We start from the raw sequence: 22,638 nt of genomic DNA, 5'->3' as shown, positions 1-22,638 counted from the left end.
AATGAATCATTTTTTTAAAAAGATTTTATTTATTTAAGAGAGCATGGTGGGGCGGCTCAGAGGGAGAGGGAGAAGCAGGGAGCCTAACATGGGGCTCGATCCCAGGACCCCAGGATCATGACCTGGGCTGAAGGCGTATACTTAACCAACTGAGCCACCCAGGCGCCTCTCAAATAATCTTTTTTTAAGATTTTATTGGAGAGAGAGAGAGAGAGAGAGATAGAGATAGATAGATAAGCACCCGGGGGAGGTAGAGGGACAGAGGGAGAGGGAAAGGGACAAGAAAACTCCACCCTGAGCCCAGAGCCTGACTTGGGGCTCAATCTCATGATCCTGAGATTATGACCTGAGCCCAAACCAAGAGTCAGACACTTAATGGACTGAGCCACTCAGGCGCCCCCTCAATGAATCAGCTTTAAATGATACAGGTCTAGAATTGGACTAGCAATGCTGGGAGACAAAAAGTAAATTCTGGAAATTCATACACTTGGATTTCAACACATACTTGTATACATTAGAAAAATCTACAGGAGACTACAATTTCTGAATATACTTTCCAGGAATCACTACGTTTTTGCCAAGCTCTGCAGGTATGACAAGTGTATAATGAGAATTTGCATGGGTATATTCACTACAAATATTCTGCATAATTTTTCCTTCATATAAAGAAATACACAAGCCAGAAGGGGAACTCTTGAAGACCATGGACTTTAAAAATATGGTTACCTTACCTGGTAGCACTGGGTCATTTGTAAAGGTGAGAAAGAGCTAATATAGTGAAGGGTATCACTGGCAATTCTTTTAGGTTAGCAAGCATCTCTTCTGCGAACATTATAGCACATGAAGTCTAGTGGAAATAATGCCATATAAACTAGTTTTAAGTAGAGGAAATGGGAAGGTGAGGAGGGTTTTTAAAAGAAAGACTCATGTAGGGGCACCTGGCTGGCTCAGTAGTACAGCATGTGACTGTTGATCTCAGAGGCAAGAGTTCAAGCCCCATGTTGGGCATGGAGACTACTTTAAAACAAAAACAAAAAACTGACGTAGCAGATTCATGTAGCACTGGCCAAATTCTCATAGGTCAGTCATCTAGGTACCTCCTAGTCCTTCCTTATCCATATCTGTTAGGAATACTCAGAACTTCCCTCATTAAGGACAAGAAAATATGAATTCTAAAGGTTCTTTTATATTCTATTTCTTCCCAAAGCATCTTCAACTCATATAAATCACAGGCTTAAATTGTGTGCCTTGAATGTTGTGGTTGCTTAGAAAGTTGTTACATATCTGAGTATGTAAGGAAAGCCACTGAGTTCAACCGACCGGATGGAAGGATTTTTTTTCTAAATGTAGACATTCTCCTTCTCCCATTAATGGCTACAGTTTACACGTAATATAGACTGTGCCATAAATTTGTAAGTAAGAAAATCACGTTTAGTTTCTAAAACCCCTACTGATTAGAATCCTTTGAGTTCGAGCTGTAGTTTGCCAATCTATGGTCTTACTTCCCACTCCGACTGCATGGAAAAGTAACTTTTGCGTGTGAGCTGCTAACACCGCACAGAGAACCCTGAAGAGAACCACCAGTAATCCCTTAGCAATGTGTGTTATAAAGGAGTTCACATTTTGGTATGGGCTAGGGATTCCAGAGACATTTATCTTTATGTACTCTTTATAATAATGTGTCCTATATCCCTTTAGGAAGCTAAAAAAAAAAAAAATCTACGAAGATGGCTCAATTGCCTTCTCTCTTTCAGGAGCCCCCTGTGACTTAATTACCTAGATCTAATTTAACTTCCAGGCAAGCCGTTCTTATTTTCATTCTTACTCTTCCTGACAGACCTTCACACAAATGAGACAATCACAGCAATTAACCTCCTCAAGACAAGGGTACAGTAATAATAGCGCTAATTATCCTGGATCAGAAAATCCAGTCTATACCCTTTCAGTGGGCAGTAGGGTGTGTGAGGGAAAAACCATCAACAGGAGGCAGGAGACCTGGCTACGATCCAGTTAGGGCCCACTAATTGCTTTTGTGATATTAACTAAATTATCTCAGAGGATCTCAGTTTCCTCATCTATGAAAGGAGAGGGACGAATTAAGTGAACCTCAAAATCCCTTTTAGCTCAGCTCTGAATTCTTTTCTGCTCCCTAGAGCAACTCTCTGGAGCATACCCAGCTATGTGTATTCTCCCATACTCAATGGTATCAGCACACAACAAAAAAACCCATGGGATTTAGGATGAACTGGTCCCCACTTCAGAGGTCTTATACACCAAAATACTGCTAACCAATTTATCAATAAGCCCATTAATCAATTATTAATTAAGCAATTTATCAGTGATACTATGTTAACTCGATGCCTGTCTCCCTGCTGCTGTTCTTTTTTATGTGCTTTTACGCATTCTTACTTTTACTCAAACCTGACATCTCTTTTCCGAGCTCATCTCTCAGACTTAAACTTTTCTACACCTAGTAGCTTTTTTTAAATGAAGATTTTAATCATTTATTTGACAGAGAGAGAGAGCGCGCACAAGCAGGGGGAGTGGCAGGCAGAAGCAGAGGGAGAAGCAGGCTTCCTGCTGAGCAGGGAGCCTGATGTGGGGCTTGATCCCAGGACCCTGGGATCGTGACCTGAGCCGAAGGCAGATGCTTAACCATCTGAGCCACCCAGGTGCTCCTCATCACCTAGGATCTTGAAGGGCAATATCCATAAAAGAGATACCAAGCTATGGAATAGACAGAGTGGTGGGCCTAGAGTGGTAATGAGGTACAACAAACAGTGAGTAAAGTCAGGTTACCAGAGAAAAGTCATAAAAAAAAAAAAAGACCCCATTATCAAAACTCCAGTATGCCATCACGTGAGGTGGCCAGGTGATGAGATGATGCCTTTTTAAAGTCTGGCCTAAATGACTATGTTAATGGCCACCGTTAGAAAACAAGTGAAGAGAAACATATTTACTTCCTTTTTTTTTTTAAAGCCATTTATTGAAACATATTTACTTCTAAAATAAAAAGGATCTGAAACTGGAATGCCTAGAAGGATCAGCCGTATAATGAAAATGAATGGAACCAACCAGGAACAACAGCAAATGGTGGAGACCATGGTCACCTAGACAGCACATGACCTTTCCAAAGCGGTACCTGAAGCTCTCACAAACGTTTTGCTGTAATTCACCAGCTTTGAGCAATTATTTATTTTTTTTTTAAAGACTGTATTTATTTGAGAGAGAGAAAGCAAGAGCAGGTTAAGGGGAAGAGGGAGAAGCAAGATTCCTGCTGAGCAGAGACCCTCAGATCACGACCTGAGCCAAAGGCAGACCTTAACAACTGAGCCACCCAGGCACCCCTGACATAACCTTTTTTTTTTTTTTAAAGATTTTATTTATTTATTTGAGAGAGAGAGAGAGAGAGAAACAGCATGAGAGGGGAGAAGGTCAGAGGGAGAAGCAGGCTCCCCGCTAAGCCGGGAGCCCGATGCGGGACTCGATCCCGGGACTCCGGGATCATGACCTGAGCCGAAGGCAGTCGCTTAACCAACTGAGCCACCCAGGCACCCCCCTGACATAACCTTTTAAAAAAGAATTTGTAAATATCAAAAATTGTTCAAGAATCATGAAAAGATTATACCCTTTGATCAATGTCAAGAATTTATATTAAACCAATTATCAAGTTAAGGAAAAAGGACTCTCATATAAAGTTGTTTATTGCTTTAATAGAGGGGACTGGAAGCAACCTAAATATCCAATAATAAAACAACTTTCCAAGGAGCTAGTAAAAAAATAATTATATGTATGATAAAATGCATAAAAATGTGTAAGTTCTCAAAATGAAATATAAAAAAAGGTGAATTTTATGGTGATAGATGTGGAGTATTTCTATTATGATAAATTTTACGCAATGAAAATATTTTACAATCATTAGTACACCACATATTACATTCTAATTAAAAAAAATCAAAACCGTTGGGGGATGGATGAAATAGGTGATGGGGATTAAGGAGTGCACTTGTGATGAGCACTGGGTGATGTACAGAAGTGTCAAATCACTATATTAAACACCTGAAACTAATATAACACTGTTAACTACTGGAATTAAAACAAAACCTTAATAAAAATAAATGAATAAATAAAAATCACAACTGTCGTTTTAAAATATGGAGCTAGTATAATGGTTAAGAAACTCTGCTACTTAAAAACTGGGTAACCTTAGGAAAGCTACTTATCTTGACTTCAAGGGATTTTTTTAAATTATAGAATGGATTACTCATAGTACCTATAGGTCACAGTATTGCTAGGGAATTCCAATTGTAATTTTTGTATAGGCTTAGAAAAGTTCCTAGCAAATAAAAGGCACTATACAGTGCTTGTTAATTATAAGAAATAAACTAGACAGCAAATCACTGGGGAAGACTTGGGGAGAGTTCAGCTCTCCAGAGAACCCAGGTATGAAAGTTGGCCCATTACTGATTTGTGATTCCTAACATGTTGAGACACATTACAACAAAGTCCACTTGACAATAAAGAAAATCATCGGAACATTTGGACAGAAGCCAGAAACACTAAGCAACAAGGGAAGCTACATTATTTCCTTGGGAGCTTGGCAAACTGGCCACTGACATAGACTAGAGGCCAGAGATAATAGGTTTACAGGCTTACAGGACTTCTTATAAGCCACCTACTATAATTAATTAAGTAATAAAACCACCTCTGAAGTTGACACATTAGCAGGGCTTTGTAGTAAAAGTTTTAATAAATCTCAAAATGAGATGAAGATCCTTTAAAAGGGGTATAGCAGGAGCTGTTTTGAGTCTAATTGTTGACTCTTCAATAGGGATTATGGTCTTTAACATTGAGATCAAAAGCCCTTAGGACCCAGCACACTTTAACAACAAAGAAAGAAACAGAACAAAGCCAGAGGAGAGAATAAAATATAGCAAGGAACAGACCTGTTATCTCCCATCAATAGCTGCAACTAGTTTGGAGGTCAATAGCTTAGAACTAGCCTTGACTGAGCCTCTATTAAATGCCACACAAGGCACTCAACTTAGTTACCTCTTGATTCTCAAAACAGCCCATGAACTGGGCATTATCCTCATTTACAGATATGGAAAACTGAGGTTTGAAGAACCAATTTAACTGCCCCTTCAGTGTTTCCATTAGAATTGAATTGAGGTTGGTCTGAGTCCACAGTTCTTTTCCATATACTCCACCTCTTTAAAAGCAGAGAGAAACACACACATTACTAACAATCTCACAATCCAGAAACTCTAAACGGTCAAGTTAGAAGACCCGTTCTTTAATCTGGATTTCACCCTCCATTCTCAGGGAAATTCAGCAAATGATGTCATTTTTCAAGTCTCAGGTAATTCATCTAATAAAAATATCAGGGACTGGATTGAAACACAGTTCCCAAACCACTGCTGTTTATCCTACAACAATGTTCTCTTTACTGCTTCTAACAGCAAGGTTCTGGGGCCTGGGTCAGCAAGAGTTACAAGCTATTCACCTTGTCTATGAGCACACTTTCAGGGTTCCAAATGCCCTCCAACTTACCCAAATGTAAAGTATTTTTATTTTCTATGTAAGTCACAGTGTCAACACCACTGGGAGGCATTCGTCTCGATCTGAGATTTAGGTCAATCACAGTCATCCCCCTCCTCTGAGCAAGTGACCCAGAACTGTCCCAAGCAGCCCATCTCCTCTGCCACAACGATTGCTCCCAGAATGGAATTAGAACCCACCGGACCAGAACTAAGAAAGGACACCCTCTTTCCAGGGAAGTTCCTCTACGAGAAGGATATACATCTGGAGCTACTAAAAGCCATCTTAACAAGTGATGAGAAAAGTCAAACACAATGACCAAAACGGAGGCTGGCTGGGAGCTTTGAACTTATTATCTGAGACCTCTGAAACAAGCTGTTCCAGAAGCCACTGCATTCTTAGACTTGCTAGTTCACACAAATTTTTTTTTGTTTGTTTTTGCTTCAGGTTGTCAGTTGCAGCTGGAGGCGCTCCACTTCTCAGGGAAAGCATTCCTAACAACTCAAAGTCTAAGCTATAGACAGAGATTCTGCTTCTCGGGCATTTGTTTTACCAAAACTCCTTAGTGGTTCAGATGCACACCCTGCTTACAGAGCTTGCTATGGTGAGAATGTGTCTCCCCCAAAATTCATATGCTGAAGCCCTCATCACCAATGTGACTCTAGAAATAGGTCTTTAGGAGGTCATTAAGGTCAAATGAAGCATAAGAGCAGGACCCTAATGTGATAGGACTGTGACTTTGTAAGATCTCTCTCTCCACCATGTGAGGACACAGAGAAAAGGCAGCTACGGAAAGCCAGGGAAAAGAAACCTCTCACCAGAACACAACCATACTGGCACCTTCACCTGAGCCCCCGTCTCTGAAATTGTGAGAAAACAACTTCTGAAAATAAAGCCACCCAGCCTGTGGTATTTCATTACGCAGCTCAAACAGACTCAGACACACCCCCAACTGAGAACCACTGGGTTATGTGCCCTCCAAGAATCTTTTAGCTCTCAAATTATATAATATTCTGATTTTGTGGACCCATGAAGAATTAAAGTTCATACAGAATATCTAAGAAGTTGGACTAAGAAATCCAATTTTCTTAAACATTTTCTAAGTGAAGAATAGAGAAATACAAACCAGAGATTTTTAAAGATCAACTATGAATCAATTTTTTAATACAATTGCATTACTATTTTTTCGGCATTTTTTTACAGCCAGGTTCTCTTACTTTACTTTCCAAAAGTCTTCCATCAGTGTTCCTGTGGAAACCAAAGGGAAAGCTACGAAGAAAGGACTATGCCTATCTGCCTTTTATTATTTATTTTTTGTGTGTGTGGGGGGTGGAGTGGGAGAGGAGCAGATGGAGAGGGAGAATCTCAAGCAAGCTCCATGCCCAGCGCTGGAGCCCGACACAGGGCTCAGTCCCACAACCCTGAGATCATGACCAGAGCCAAAATCAAGAGTCAGATATTTAGCCAACGGAGCCACCCAGGAGCCCTACCTATCTGCCTTTTATTAAAAGCTGCCTTCAATCTCTTTGAAGAAAGGTAGGGTATTAAATCCAGTAACAGACTGCCCTTTTAATGCACTGGACTGATTTCCAGAGCTTCTCAGCCACTGAGAATAAAAAAAAATCACCTGGTCTTTGTTACCATAAAAGTCCTTTCTGAAAAAAGGAAAATGGTGTTCTTACTGTAGATTAGATTTATTTGCTCTCCATTGGTTTATTAAAACCTACCACACGGCAATGATTGTTCTTCCTTTTTTTTAATACTACATACCTGGTCAATGAAGAGATTACAAAACTTTTGCAATAAAACTATAATCCGAGCAGGAGTATTGTAAAACTTGGAATGACTCCAGATGAGGCAGATGGTATGAAATAATGGGGTGATGAGTACCCGGATCTGCGGGAATTCTGTCTCCTGGAGACACTGAACATGTCTTCTCAGGGGTCTCAGGTAAAGCTCTACATCCTGGGCTTCCAGAAGCGCTGAAAGGAAAGAAAACCACCATTAATGTGATGCAGTCTCTTTTTCTCAATTCACAAGTTCAACAAAACAATGCAAAAGAACATGGCTATACTTATGCAGTCATCCTTTCTTTTTATATGGCTTATCCCACAACTGAGCTACTATGGGTTTGCAAGGCTTTATACAGTGTCCGTGTGTAGCAGCCATTCAAGAGAGACCTGGTGGAGTTACCTACACAGCCCAAGTAAATCATGATGCAAGACTCAGTGGGAAAACATACCTTTAAGATCTAAGGAACCTTACTCAACTCCATGAAACCGCAGGGATAAAACAGGTCTGCAAAGTTGTTGTGACTTTATGGTTGGGGTTACAAGCTCATCCCTAGAATGTTAATTCCTCTTAGGTACTTGGTACCAGCACAATTTTAGCGTCTCATCCCAGTGTCCTATGAGAGTAACTCAGGCAATGACTGTGGAATTTTAGATTATTCAAAATATAACTACTAAAATTGTTAAGTACAGGTGATAAAAAATGTTTTGGAACTAGAGGTGAAGGTTGTAAGACATTGTGAATGTAATGAATAAAAAAAAATTCAACTCTACAATTCAAAATAGTTATCTTTATGTGAAATGAATTTTATCTTCATATTAAAAATCATTAAGCAGGGGCGCCTTGGTGGCTCAGTTGTTAAGCGTCTGCCTTCGGCTCAGATCATGATCCCAGGGTCCCGGGATCAAGTCCCGCATCGGGTTCCTTGCTCTGCAGGGAGCCTGCTTCTCCCTCTCCCACTCCCCCTGCTTGTGTTCCCTCTCTCGCTGTCTCTCTCTCTGTCAAATAAATAAATAAAATCTTTAAAAATAAAAAAAATCATTAAGCAGGGTGAATAAGGAATATTTCCCCAAAACGCTACATATATATATACACACACACACATATATATATGAAGAAAAATATTATTACTGCTTAATGTAATCCAAATTTTCTCTTCATTAAAATCAGTCCTTTTAGGGACTCCTGGCTGGCTCAGTCAGTAGAGCATTCAACTCGATCTCAGGATGGTGAGTTCAAACTCTACACTGGGTGCAGAGCTTACTTAAGAAAATTGGGGCGCGTGGGTGGCTCAGTCCGTTAAGCACCTGACTCTGTTTCGGCTCAGGTCATGATCTCAGGCTGTGAGACCGAGCCCCCCGTCAGGCTCTGTGCAGGGCATCGAGGCTGCTTGAGATCCTCTCTCCCCCTCTTCCTGCCCCCTCCACCCCCAACCTGCACTCTCAAAAAAAAAAAGTCATTTTAATGTACCCTAAATCAAACTGCATTTTGTTCCTGAGACTGCAAATACTTTTGACTAACTGAAAAGATGATTTACTTATGAAGGTAGGGAATGAAGTAAATTCTTATTTTCTGGTGTTATCCCAAAAGACTCCTGTCCAGAGGAGGGGGGTGGAGGAAAAAGGCAAAGCAACACAAACAAACCTGCCAACTTTTTTTGGCTGTCAGAGTCAGGAATGCACACACTCCTATTACTCCACTTAACATATAACCCATTTATCTGTCCACCTAAACAATAAAGGCCTCGGAAGAAAGAGAGCATCCAGGGAATATTTTCTTCCCTGGTTGTATTCCTGTTTTCAAATTAGTGTGTTTTTAGTCATGTCTATTTCAAAATTAAATAATCACATCTGCTAAGTGCCTTTAAAATACAATAAGCACATGTAATTTCACAAGTCCTCAAGGACATCCTTGAGAGGGGCCTTCCACCTCTAACTGACAATGGCTTTGGGCCACTCGTTCTACTGATGTCTGAATCTCGAAGTCCATGTGCTCTGAAGGCCCTGAGTACCCCTGGGATTTGTTCCTGCAGTAGCTTTATCCACAGAAAATGTTCATCTTATACTAACACAAAAAAATTCAAGCAGCTTCTACTTACTGAGGACATGCTCACTGTGTGTCTAGTACTATGTACCCTGTATATTTTATCTTCAATCCAATGGTTCTCAGCCAGGAAAGGTTTTGCCCCCAGGGGTCAACTGGCAAGGTCTGGTGACACTTTTGATGGTCACAACTGCAACAGGGGGAGCGGGTGGGGGCCAGGGACGCTGCTCAACATCCAGCAATGCACGGAGTAGCTCCCTACAACAATCATCCTGCCCAAAATGTCAATGGTGATAAACACTGACAAGATTGAAAAAAAAAAAATGACAATGTTTTGAAATATTACTCTAATCTTCAGAACAACTCTGCAAGGAAGGTGTTAATATGCCAATCTGGCCGATGAAAACCAGAGGCTCAGCAAATTTAGGATATACTGAGTGGATCTGGGACAGGAATCCTGATCTGACAGACCTTCAAACCCAAATATTCATGCTCATGATCCCTTTCCCAACAGAGCTCCTGGGGAAAACCCTGAAGAGATAACAACGAAGTGTATTTTAAGTATTTCCTAACCTCACATAGTTATATTAGAAAGAAATTAAGAACTCATTTTCTAATGTTAGAAACCAAAAAAGCTATGCACCCAAATAGCTTACATTTTCAACATTTAAAACTTCAGTCTCATATGTATGCCTTTTTGCTTAAATGTGCCTCAAGAAACATGAAGAGAAACAAGAAACAAGAGGGCTGTCAGCCCTGGGTGGAGCGGACACTGCACAGTGAGGAGACAAGGAGACTTTGCACTGGAAATTCTCGTTTTTAACCATATGCATGCACTTATTCAAAATTCAGCAAACAAACCTCCTCTATGTTTAATCCTCACCAAAACTTCGATGAAGACTTTGAGCTCTTTTAAGCTAAGTAAGCAGTGGATGCCAGGCACGAGAGACTCTATCAGAGAGCTATGGGATTAAATGTAGCCACACTGTTGACTAGGAAACCCCCATGGTGGGCTTCCACTCACCCCCTGCAAAGGCCTTGCCCCTACACACACACACACACACACACACACACACACACACACACACACACACACACACTCACACACTCCCGTTAGAACTTCTATCTGGAGCCCATTTGTTAGGTCCCCACAATCTATTCTAAAAATAGTTCAATATAACTGGAGAATGAAGTACTGATGAAGACGAATTTATCCTCAGAAGAGTCAAGGGCCATCACTTCAGAACCATGCTTAATGGCAAAAGGGTGGAAGAGTCTGAGCGGGCAGGCAGGGGTCAGATCAGGCAGGACACCAACACCAGGCCAAAAAACAAGAATCTTACCATTTTTGACAGCCGTGAAAATGTCCTTCAAAGTTGGAAAATAGCTGCTTTGTTTAATTTTCAGGATCCTAACCATGCTGAGGACAACAGGAGTGCGAAGCTAAATTGAAAAAGAAAATGTAGTAGAAGCTGGATTAATGACTAAATAGATGCATTTGGTAATAAAATACTTCAGTTCTATTCCACTCATGCACAACACACACAGCATTTCATACACAAAGACTTATCTGGTTTCAGGTTGAAATTTTTTTAACAGCATTTCTTCCTTAAGTTTGAATTTTATTTTACATTTATAGCTCTTGAGTTTTCAAAAAGTGTGTTAATTTACACTTCATGTGTAAAATGTTAAATTTTCCACATAAAATTTCTTGCTATGTTTCAGAAAATCTGAGACATGTGAACATGCAAATGAACGTCTTAGTTTTCAGAACATTAAATCAATACGTAAGGCAAACACAAGAGGAAGCAAAGTTAGCTCTTCCAAAGCTGTATCTCTCCACCAAGCAAGACTCTACTCCTTCCTAAATCAATTCAATCAACTAGATTAATTAAATTTTACCATCTTCAACATTTCCCTGGGGAACCACTCTATGCCACAGTGTTTCCAATTATCAAACGCTGTCAAAATATTCTCAAAAAGGCAAAATTACTTTTAATCCCCATTTTTACTTTTTTTTTTTTTTTTTTTGAGAGAGAGAGAGAGCACGCACAAGTTGGGGGTAAGGGGCCAAGGGAGAGGAGAGAGAGAATCCCCAGCAAGTTCTATGCCCAGCTCCAAGCCTGATGCTGGGCTCCATCTCATGCCCCTGAAGGTCATGACCTAAGCAGAAATCAAGAGTCAGAGGCTTAATCAACTGAGCCACCCAGGTACCCCAATCCCCATTCATTTTTTTTTTTTAGAGAGAATTTTTTAAAGATTTTATTTATTTATTCATAAGAGACACAGAGAGAGAGAGAGAGAGAGAGGCAGAGGGAGAAGCAGGCTCCCCACTGAGCAGCGAGCCCGATGCGGGACTCGATCCCAGGACCCTGGGATCATGACCTGAGCCGAAGGCAGATGCTTAACCATCTGAGCCACCCAGGCACCCAACCCCCATTCTTTTTTTTTTTTTTTTTTTTTTAAGATTTTATTTACTTATTTGACAGAGAGACACAGCGAGAGAGGGAACACAAGCAGGGGGAGTGGGAGAGGGAGAAGCAGGCTTCCCGCTGAGCAGGGAGCCCGACGCGGGGCTCGATCCCAGGACCCTGGGACCATGACCTGAGCTGAAAGCAGACACTTAATGACTGAGCCACCCAGGTGCCCCTCCCCATTCATTTTCAAAGTGCACACCATATAGAATTTTGGAATGAGAACTATTAAGTCATCAAAGACAGTATGTTGAACCTTTCAAGTAATTAGAAATCACTGCTCCAGAAGCCAAATTCTACAACTGACTTTGCTAATTTAGCTTACAAGCAATTTGTAAGGCTATCTACTTACTTGGTCATAAACGCATGATAGATTTTCTCTCCTCATCATCCAGAAATCCAGTTCAGTTTGAGGATTCGAGTGAAGACCATTCAGCAAAGGCTGCCCTGAATCTTTCTCTACAATCTCTTGGATTTGATGTGACCATTTAATAACCACAGACTCAATCGCATGGAGTAGTGTCCTTTCATTTACCTCTAGCGTACAAACACTGAAATGATCAATAAAATAATTCAAAAACCAATTACCTCATCCAAAGGAAGATAGGACTTGGATGGTAAGCGTTATTTTTTCCATGAACTAGTTTTTCAAATATAAATATTTCAAAGTCAGATCCTTTATTTTTATAGCCTCAATTTCAATTGTGGCATAAACATTATAAAACAAATGATCATATCCTCAAACCATTATTGCCAAAATAATTTTGTTGACATCATGGCAATTGTTACAGCTTGTTTTTTGGGCAGTCTGCTTATAAGAAGGATATTTTGTAAGGGAATAATATACAGGTGCTCTGCACAACTTTTTAAAAAATAATATAGTTCTAATAAATCTCTATCTTACTAATAGTTTTCTGGGGATATGATACTAATTGGGTATGTGGGCTCTCCATTTTTATATCCTATATAAACCATAACATTACATACTTGGTCTCAGAGTATTTCTGATCCGGGTCCATTTTCCCTGCTATCGTGGGAATTGGTAGAAGAGTTCTTCTCAACATTTTGCCCCGAAAGACATGCATTTTACTTTTCATGACTTCTACGTGGCGTTCCATGTCTTGTGAAGTGAAACAGGACCAGGATTTATGGTTGTTCCTATTAGAAAGAATTGGCACTAAAATCTACAGAAAGAGAAACATTTTCAAAAGAAGTTAATTTACAGACAATGTACTCCTTCAAAGATGTTCTTGTCACACAAAATCAGCCACAAAAGCCATTCAATTTCTTAAGTATCTTCCTAGGATATCAAATTTACAAAGAGAGGACAAAAATCAGTATCCCGTTTAGACTTCATCAATTAGACAAAATCTTTCAAAGTGGAAATACAATGCGGCTTGTTCATTCATTTATCCATTCATCAAGCATTTGAGGAGGTTCCCAATGACTCAAACGCTGCATAAACTAAGCACAACCATGTCAGGTAAATAAACAGCTTTCTTCATGCAAACTGAGCACAAAGGCAGGTACATAAATGAAAAAAATCTTTTTGAATCACATTGAGGCAAAAGTAAATTAATCTTCTCAAGCCCTGAGTAGCACACCAGTGGATTCAAGTTTCACAGTCAAAAACATTTTTATTAATCATATGGTCCTTTTTTGGAACTCCCTCTACCATTAAATTGGGAGCATCATGTATGTGACACCATGTATGTGAAAGCCTTCAACAATTATTTTTGTATTCCCAAGGCCCAGCATATGTTAACAAGAATTTTTTGAGTGAATGAAGTTATTAGCCTCTTCTTGCTTTCCCACCCCTTTTCTAATATCTCCTAATTCTCAACACTTTTCATTTTTCTGATAATCCGCCAGGTATACTGGCATTTTTCCATAAAATTGCCATTAGCTAAAATGCTCAGAATATAGTTACTCCACCTTTTCAAAGTCTATTTCGACAATACAATCACTTTTGTTTTCTGACGGTGTTGAAACAAATCTCTCCAAATTTTATTACATTTTCCTGCGTAGCACCCACTATGTGTCAAGCTAGGAAAACAGCAGAGTAAGGAATAGTCTCTGCCTATGACAAGCTCAGTGGGTTAGGTCCTTTGCTCTAAGAACGGCCATCATTCGAGGCATATTCAGGATGCCAAGTGGAGACACAAGATAAACACACCGATATATAAAAATCATTCAGGGCTCTAGAAGTAGAAGGCTTCTGGAAAACTGCCAGTCTGGCCGGCCCGGAATTAGCTTTGGGAAAGGCAGGGTAGTTCACGAAGAGTCTGGGAAACTACACGGAAGAGTTAAAGCTTTTTGGGCTTGGAACATGGCACTGACCCACTGGAAAACTTCCTTCTTGACTAAATCCCAGATCTCAAAAACTATTTCTGAACATCAGGCGTGAGGAAAATTCTGGTTATTCGGCATAGCTAATTCACTGGGTACGCTTTCAAACTTTCACTCCATTTATGATTCTATGATGAAGCCAACTTCTTTTAAAGTATTTCTGTCACATGCTGTAGATAAAACTGTGAAATTCTGAGCCATGTGCTTTGCAGAGCGATTAGTCAAAGAGCTAGAGCATCATTGTAAACCCCATTTAAAACAAATAGACCTGGGATGTGCTATTTAATTACAGAACAATTTGTTAAACTATATACAAAGTAATTCAATTACTTGGGGGTTTTGTTTTGTTTCTGTTGGAAAGATTTTTTTGCCTACTTTTTGTGGTTTAGAGGAAAAATTCCAAACTTTTTCTGAGAACTAAAATAACTTGAATGTTTACATATTCAACTGATGTACAATGTGTAACTACAAATTAAAGAACTATGGAGCCTTGGCTATGGTTTTCTCTACTTACCTTCTTTGATCTTTTTTTAAGATTTTATCTTATTCAAGCGAGCGAGCGAGCGAAAGAGAACATGAGTGGAGGGAGGAGCAGAAGGAGAGTGACAAGCAGACTCCAAACAAACTGCAGAGCCCAACCAAGGGCTCTATCCCACAACCCGGAGACCACCACCTGAGCTGAAATCCAGAGTCAAAAGCCCAACTGACTGAGCCACCCAGGTGCCCCCCTCTTTAATCCTTTTTTAAACTGGGGATTTTCTTTTTACAATGGTTCTTAAGTAGAGACTAATACCTGGTCAATACTTTCAAAAGGTAGGAGCCAGGGCCTCTCCCAGACTTCTTAAATTGTAATGCCCAAGGATGGGACCCAGACACTAACTATGGAAACCAAATCAGACTTCCATATGGGCTCAATAAGCCAAATGAGTAATAATGATAATTCACAATTACTGTTTCTTTAAGGATTAGGGTCAATATAATAAATAGCTATACAACATTTTAAACAGTTTGGCTAAATACAATACAGCTACAAACCATACCGTATGGGAACACATAATAATGTAAGAAGATTGGGAGTTCAACTTTGGATAGGTTAGGTTTGAGACATTACACACTAAGTGGCCATGTCCACAAGGAAGGTGGACATCTGAGCTTGGAATTTAGAAGAGAGATCCAGGCTGGAGAGAGAAGTTTGGGAGGCCCCAAGCACATCAGCGTCAATTCCCATTATTCTGTGGAGTGCAGTTAAACTCCAAAAACTGTTCAACATTGAATATAAGTGAGAGTATCATTTAAATGAGAAAAAAGTAAATATGAAGGCGCAAATGACCTTCCCCACCTTCAGTTCAAACACTTGGTCCATCCCTTCCTTACTCTATCCCCATTTAAGAAGCCAAACACTAGGGGGGGCATCTGGGTGGCTCAGTCATTAAGCGTCTGCCTTCGGCTCAGGTCATGATCCCAGGGTCCTGGGGATCAAGCCCCACATCGGGCTCCCTGCTCAGCGGAGAGCCTGCTTCTCCCTCTCCCACTCCCCCTGCTTGTGTTCCCTCTCTCGCTGTGTCTCTATCAAATAAATAAATAAAATCTTTAAAAAAAAGAAAGAAGCCCAACACTGGAAAACTCCTTCAGTACCTTTCAGGGCAATCACTGTTATCAGTCTCTCCTTCATTCAACAGAATCACCAATCTACCAGTGCTTGTATGTAGTGTTTCTTGTTAATGTACAAATCAGAAAGTTACAAGTTGATTAGCTTGGAATGCAAGTCATGAGGGACCACTGACATTCCATTTGACTCTACAACTTCCTAATTAAGCCTGCTCTGATAAAAACTTTCCTAGAATGTGCATTACCACAACCATCTTCCAATCAACACATGAATTTGGGCTTGGCCACCACCTTTGCTGGCAACCATCTGAAATACATGGCTCTTTTGTCTATTTGTTCGTTTTTGGTTTTTTGTTTTTTTTTTTTTTCCTAATCAGCCTCTCCGGCCTTGTTTCTCACCACCTTCCAGCTCTGGTTCCCCAATCCAGCTACTTTAATTGATTCCTTTTTAAAAAATGAACCTTCATTTCCTCACCTCTGTGCCTTCACATTGTTTCTCCCTCTGCTCAGAATGCCCTTCCTCCTCCTCCATCTAGCTCTCTCCTCCTTGTCCTTCAACACTGTGGGGAGCAAGTAATTTACCATACAACTGTGGCTGCTTTTGAGAGTACAGACACTAAAAACTATTAGCAGACATTAACTGATCTGTAACAGGTGGAAACCAAAAGTGCACCAGGCAAAGGGAGACCTTTGCTCGTCCTGTTCCAAAGTCCTCACACTCCTGCCAGCCCTCTAGGAGTGGGGAGCGCCCCGAGGCTCCCACAGCACGACTACTGTGACCTCCCCCCGCAGACTCAGCAACTGGCCTCCCTGAACAGACTGCGTCCTTTCTGAGGGTGCAAACTACATCCGTAATTGCCACGTCTGTCCAGTCACCAGCACCAAGTAGGTCTTCAATACACATGGATTAATAACTGAGATTAGCATGAAATTTCCAAGTGTCTTTTCCACGTGTCCAAAAAGATTCAAACGGAAATATCAGAGATGATGTACCAAATGCTTCTTCTCTAAAGAAATACCTTGAAGCCTCAGTGTTTTGTCCCTTATGAGAACAGGGTGTCAATTAGCCCCTAACTGACTTTCATTCGTTCAACAAGTACTGAGCTCCTACCGCATGTCAGGCAAGGTCCTTAGGTGGTTTGGGCCACAACACAGAGCAAAACAAAGATTCAGAGCAGGGACAAGGGTAAGGCAAGTGAGGCATTCATGCTGGAACTGAATTATCAAAGGGCACCAAAAACCTCAGGAATCAAGATGAGTAATATTTTAAGTTTTTTTTTTTTTTTTTTTAAGATTTACCTTACAGAGAGAGCAAATGAGTGCACATTATCACATGTGAGTGCAGGGGGGTGGGGGGCAGAGGGAGAGGATCTCAAGCACACTCCCCTTTGACCACAAAGATCAACCCTAGGCTCAATCTTATGACCCATAAGATTATGACCTGAGATAAAACCAAGAGTCAACCAACTGAGCCACACGGGCACCCCTTAAGAGATTTTTTTAAATCAAAATTAATGCAAAAAAAATTCATGATAAACAAATTATCAACATTTTAAAATAAAAACAGCACCGATACTACTTACTTTTGCCTCAGGCTCCAATATGATCTAGTATGGCACTGTTAGCGATCAGTTTTTATTTAAAGTGATTTTTTTCATTGTTTTTTTAAATACTGCACTAAAACTTCATCTTGATTACTGAGTTTTTTTGTCCCCCCTCCTTGCCTACCTGTAAATTTTGCTCTTGAAGTGGGTGCCTCATTTGCTAACCCTAGTCTCTACCCTGCCAAGGTTTCTGCCCTCCCAAAGGGTGGCTTTATTAAAAGGAGTTATTTGAGCAAAAAGACATGAAGGACATAAAGGGGCTGAGTGAATTCTGGGGAAGATAAAGAAATAGCCAGGGCAAAAGTGTATCTGAGACAAGTAACAGCAAAAAGGTCATGGAGAGGTCCGATCACAGATTCTGGACTAGGGCTTCCATCCTATAAATAAGAACCACCCAATGGTCCTGATTCAGGAGCTCTCAAGAAGGTCCTGAGATTCTACAGCTGTAACACGTTTCTAGGTAACACTGAGAACTCTGGTCTACAGAGAACGTGCCAAGTCTGAATGACTACAAGCACTTGGGCCCTGATTCGGAGTGAAAGGGAGCCCAGGGCAGGGTCTGAGCAGAGAAGTGACATGTTCTGACTCCTGCTGCAACAGAATGCAACAGAATCCCTCAAGCAGCTGTTCTGCACGTAGGTTCTAGATGGGAACCATGCAAAAGCACAGAAATCAATTATAAGACTAATGAGAGACCATGGTGAACCAGCCCTGAGCGGCAGCGGTGGAGGAGAGTATGGAGGATGATTCTGAAGGTATTTTGAAGGTAGAAGTTATATGATTTCCTGCCAGAATGGATACAAAGGTTGACACAAAGAAAGGAGTGAAGGCTGACTCCCAAGTCTTCCGGCTTGGATAACTGGAAGGATGGAGTTCACATCCACTATGCTGGAGGTAACCACAAGTAATGCAGGTTGGGGAAGATCAGTTCAACGTTTATTACCCAACAAGCATGAATTTCAGGAAAACAAGTGGATCTCCAAGTTTGAAATTTGGGAGAGCGCTCTTAGCTAGAGAGAGAAGTTTGGGAGTACCTTGCTCATCATCATAAACCACTGTCAATCAGCCAATTTTGTGAGCTATACTGGATACCAAGCAAAGACAATCCTTGTAAAATCCTTTTAAAAAAGATTTTAAAGAGAGTGAGCATGCACAGGGAGGGGCAGAGGGAGAGAGAGAATCTCAAGCGGACTCCCCACTGAGCACGGAGCCTGACATGAGGCTCCATCCCATGACCCTGAGATCTCAACCCAAGCTGAAATCCAGAGTTGAAATCAAGAGTCAGATGCCCAACCTACTGAGCCACTAGCAGCCCTCCTTATAAATGCGTTTAACCTAATATATAGCTATGCCTTACCGCCTTGTTCATACTGAATTTAAGTCTTATTCATAAATAAACCCAAGTGACTTCCTAAGTGTCATCTTACTTTTTTTCTTTAATACTCAGATTCTCAAGCATAACAGCATAAATCTTCTAAATCACTTAAACTCTGGGGTTCTGAACGGTTTATACCTATGCTAAATGAACTTGTTGACAGCTTACTTTTTTTTTTTTTTTTACTCTTTCATTTAACGTTTTCCTGAGCAGAAGGCAGACCCTGGGACTGACACAAATCCAGAGAAAGGTCAGAGGAACTTCGAAGAGCTGTGTATCTTCTGTTGCGAGACACTGATGGTAGTGTAAGAATTCCAATGAAGAGTGCATCCTTGCCCTTCCAAGCCCCAGTGGGTGGCAATCTAGATTCAAATGACCAAAAGCCATTCACATTTCATGTGAAATCCTTTCATCAGGTTCAGATCAATAAAAATTTCTTGAGCTCCTGCTACAGACCACAAAGTGCCCCAGGGGCTTGGGGGGATTGAAAGCTCTTAGTGTTTCCCTGAAATCATCTAAAACCAAGTCAATTCAAGAGGAGGAGAGGGAAACCAAGGTAGGGTACTGAAGTTGGGAGTGAAAGACCTTGGGTGGTCCCAGGAAGCAGAATAGGTGTGAAACAGGGAGAAGGGCAAATCATTAGTAATAAATATGCTGGTAATTATTCCTACCTTAAGCATTGGCCTTGGCAGGCCTGAACTGATGACGGAGATCTGATTTCTAATCCAGCATTTCCCCAAGTTTGGGACACATGAGAATCACTTGGGGATCTTTAACTTCCACCAGGCTCCAACTCCATTCTCACTTAATTGGTATTAGGAGTGACCGGGGCAAGGGTCGGTTAGAAAAGCTCCCCAGGTGATTCTCATGTTTAGCAAAGTCTGAGAACCACTGCTCTAGTTCTATAGAACCTGATCATTTGGTACATCTTTCCTCAAAGCTGGTCTGTGAACAAACACCAGAAGTAGGAGGTTAGAGGAAGAAGATAGGCCCCACCCCAGGCCTCCTGGAGGAGCCTGCCTTTAATAAAATCCCCCCGCATCCCACATTAAAAAACCCTACATTAAAAGCTTAAGTAACCTGGGTTTAGAGAGCTTTTCTCTGATTTAAGGGGAGAGGAAAGAGGAATTTTAATGCAATCATTTCAAGAATTTTGTTTCCATTACCTTTTCCCCATTATCTGACCTGAGTGACACAGAAACTAAGGGAAATCTGAAAAACTTATAATACTCATTTCCCAAGTGTCGGTTTGTCTCTAATCAACGTGAAATCTAAAACTACAGCTAATTACAAAAGCCTATTCAAGCTGCTTTTTACTTTCGTTATTTAGAAACAGAAAAAGGATGATCCTACAAATTACCATCCGTTGAATATCAGCACCAGTATCATCTCATTTCAGAAACAGTCTGTTACAACATTCCATCTACCTGGCTAAAGAGATTATTGGCTTCTACAGTTTTTTAATAGCCAGAGTTTTTCTGAATAATTCCAAGCGTCAGAGAGATAAATTAAAGATTCAAATATTAAAGACTAGTACCTCGTCTAGGAAAGCAGTTACATGTCCAAATGATGACGCAGTTAACTCTCCAAATAAAACTGTCTGAGAAAAATCATTTACTCCAATGTTTTCGGTAATCTTCTTGGCAATATAAACAAGTTTATGTTTTGCATCTCTTGGAATCTGAAACAAGAGCAAGATAATTAGTTTAAGTTCCCAGTATAATTTCCATGTTAACAAACAGGATTTGCTGTATCTAACTTGTAGCTGGATCGCTAGAAAAAGAAAAAACCCTGGCATCTTGCCTACCTTTATAAATAAGGTAGTTCTGCTGCCCTTCCCCCCTTTCTACAAAATGTATACAGTTTTCTTTGTTCTTTTATAATGCTAATTTAATGGCATTACTGGTGTGGAAGTATTGCCTTTAAAGGGCATGTCAATTACCCAAGATCATTACCTCCCATAACATCTCGTAACTAAAAACAAATTCAAGGAGAATTTAGAAGTTTTCTATCTCAGGAAAGGTTTATTCCTTTTTATAATCTTTTTGTTGTTTGGAAATTAGCCAAACTGAAATGAAGATCAGGCACAGGAGGTTAATTTTTATTTCTATTCTCAAGATAAAGTGCTTAATGAAGATATTCTACCATTTCCACAACTACTGCGTTATTTCTTCAGATATAATCATTTAACTTGGGTAATGTTGGAGTTAAGTGTCCTACTTCCTTCTCTGACAAATTTTTTTAATTAGTTATAACTGCAAAAGTAGGAGAACAAAAACTCAAAATCCTAAGGCAGACTCCTGTTCTTCTCTAGGATTCCATTTCCCAACTATTAAAGTGACCACATCTAGTGATGATAAAAAACACTTTTATAACATTACACTGAGGCACGGTACAACACTGAAGACTGTAAATCATGTTCCAAACTTTTCACTTAAAAAAAAAAATCTGAATACAAATGCTGTACTTGTGATACCTTAACCTTCGAGCGGAGGAGCAGTCTAAATTTTCAAAAAATTAAAAAAAAAGGGGGGGGAAGGGAGGAGAGCAAAGAAAAAGGTAAAAAGATGGAAAGAAAGAAAAAATTTACCACGGTTGCTAAATACCATGTGTGCGCAGACTGCCCGGGGAACTCCTTCTTTAAGGACTAAGTATTTTATTCGAGATGAAATGTGACAAAGCAGTCAGAATGAGCACAGAACAAATTATTCAGACTCTACTAAACATTTTTTAAAAGGCAGGCCCCCAGACTGACCCAAGAGCGACTGAAACGGAAGTTATCGGGAACCGAGAACCCACCTTGCACCTAAGGCCCACGCAGCTAAAGAAAGCGCAGCTTTTCCTGCTTTATGCCGGTCGAACAAGCCGACCTTCTAAAAAAACTAAACTACAGCCGCTTAACTGCAGAGTGGGCGCACGTGGGGGATTTTGCAGACTCCGGGGTAAGAGCTCCAAAGAAAGTGTTTTAAAGCGCCCGAGTGCGTGCCCCACGGGAATCCAAGGAGACACGACGGGTCTGTCCCCGCTATGCAGGGCAGGCGGTAAGACCAGGTCCCTTTGCCTGTCGCCCCTTACCTCCCGGGAGACCGCGAGCGGCCCCGCGGTGGCGACTCTGAACACAAGGCAGGCGGGGCTAGGGCTCTCCAGGAACTCCCCCAGCACCTGCCGGTGGTCCTCGCTCTCCAAATACTGGCTCCATTTCTCCGCCGGGAGCCCCAGCATCAGCTCCAGGCGGCCGCCGAGAAAGCGCACTCGCGCGTCTCGGGCGAAACTCCGCGCTCTTCTGGCCGCCGCCGCCTCCTCCTCTTCCTCCTCTTCCTCCTCTTCCCCTTCTTCCTCCTCTTCCTCCTCCAGCTCCATCACGCCCGCCACCTCCAAGCCAGCGACCGGGGTTAGGCGAAGGCCCAGGACTTCTGGGAAGCGGCGCGCCTCCGGGGCAGCCATCCCGCACTTCCGACAGGACGCGGGACCGGTCGGCTCCACGCGCTCGCCCCTGACCAGCCTGGGGTGGGCGAGGACGCCTCTTCCCTCCCACACGCGTCGCGAGAGGCGCCCACCTCCTCCGGCGATTGCAAGTAGCTGACCCCTCGTCCCCACCTGCTGCTAGTTGGCTTGAGGGCGTTGCTCGCAGTGCGAGACTGGCCGGCGGAGGCGCTGGCCCGAGAGGAGCTGCGCGTCCCGTTTCCCGGGAGACGGCGTCCCCGCCCCAGCCCGCTGAGGGCGGGGTCAGCGCCGGGGGTGGGGCCTTCGGGCTCCGGGCTCCGGGCTCTGAACCCCGCGGGAGAAAGGGCCTGTCCTCTGCGGGTCTGAGCCTCTGGGTGGGCCGCCGCTTCTGTCCTCCGGCTGCTTGGCC

General features: G+C 41.6%; 1 protein-coding gene across 1 annotated transcript in view; it reads right to left on the bottom strand.

The window, feature by feature from the left end:
• Positions 1–22,229, bottom strand: part of DNAH11 (dynein axonemal heavy chain 11) — a 321,003-nt gene extending 298,774 nt beyond the window's left edge. Inside the window, exons 1-6 of the mRNA XM_088018617.1 lie at positions 21,861–22,229; positions 20,323–20,466; positions 12,837–13,033; positions 12,202–12,400; positions 10,719–10,818; positions 7,312–7,523 (exon numbers count right to left, since the gene is read on the bottom strand). Of these exons, the coding sequence (XP_087874743.1) occupies positions 7,312–7,523; positions 10,719–10,818; positions 12,202–12,400; positions 12,837–13,033; positions 20,323–20,466; positions 21,861–22,229 (1,221 nt within the window). The remainder of the gene's footprint in view (positions 1–7,311; positions 7,524–10,718; positions 10,819–12,201; positions 12,401–12,836; positions 13,034–20,322; positions 20,467–21,860) is intronic.
• Positions 22,230–22,638: the final 409 nt, after the last annotated feature.

The sequence above is a fragment of the Eumetopias jubatus genome, unplaced genomic scaffold (genome assembly GCF_037043125.1).
Source record: "Eumetopias jubatus isolate StellerSeaLion01/CBP00866 unplaced genomic scaffold, mEumJub1_p1.0 scaffold_14, whole genome shotgun sequence".
Classification (NCBI taxonomy): Eukaryota; Metazoa; Chordata; class Mammalia; order Carnivora; family Otariidae; genus Eumetopias; species Eumetopias jubatus.
The sequence above is the reverse complement of the archived record's forward strand: the minus strand, read 5'-3'. Positions and strand labels throughout refer to the sequence as shown.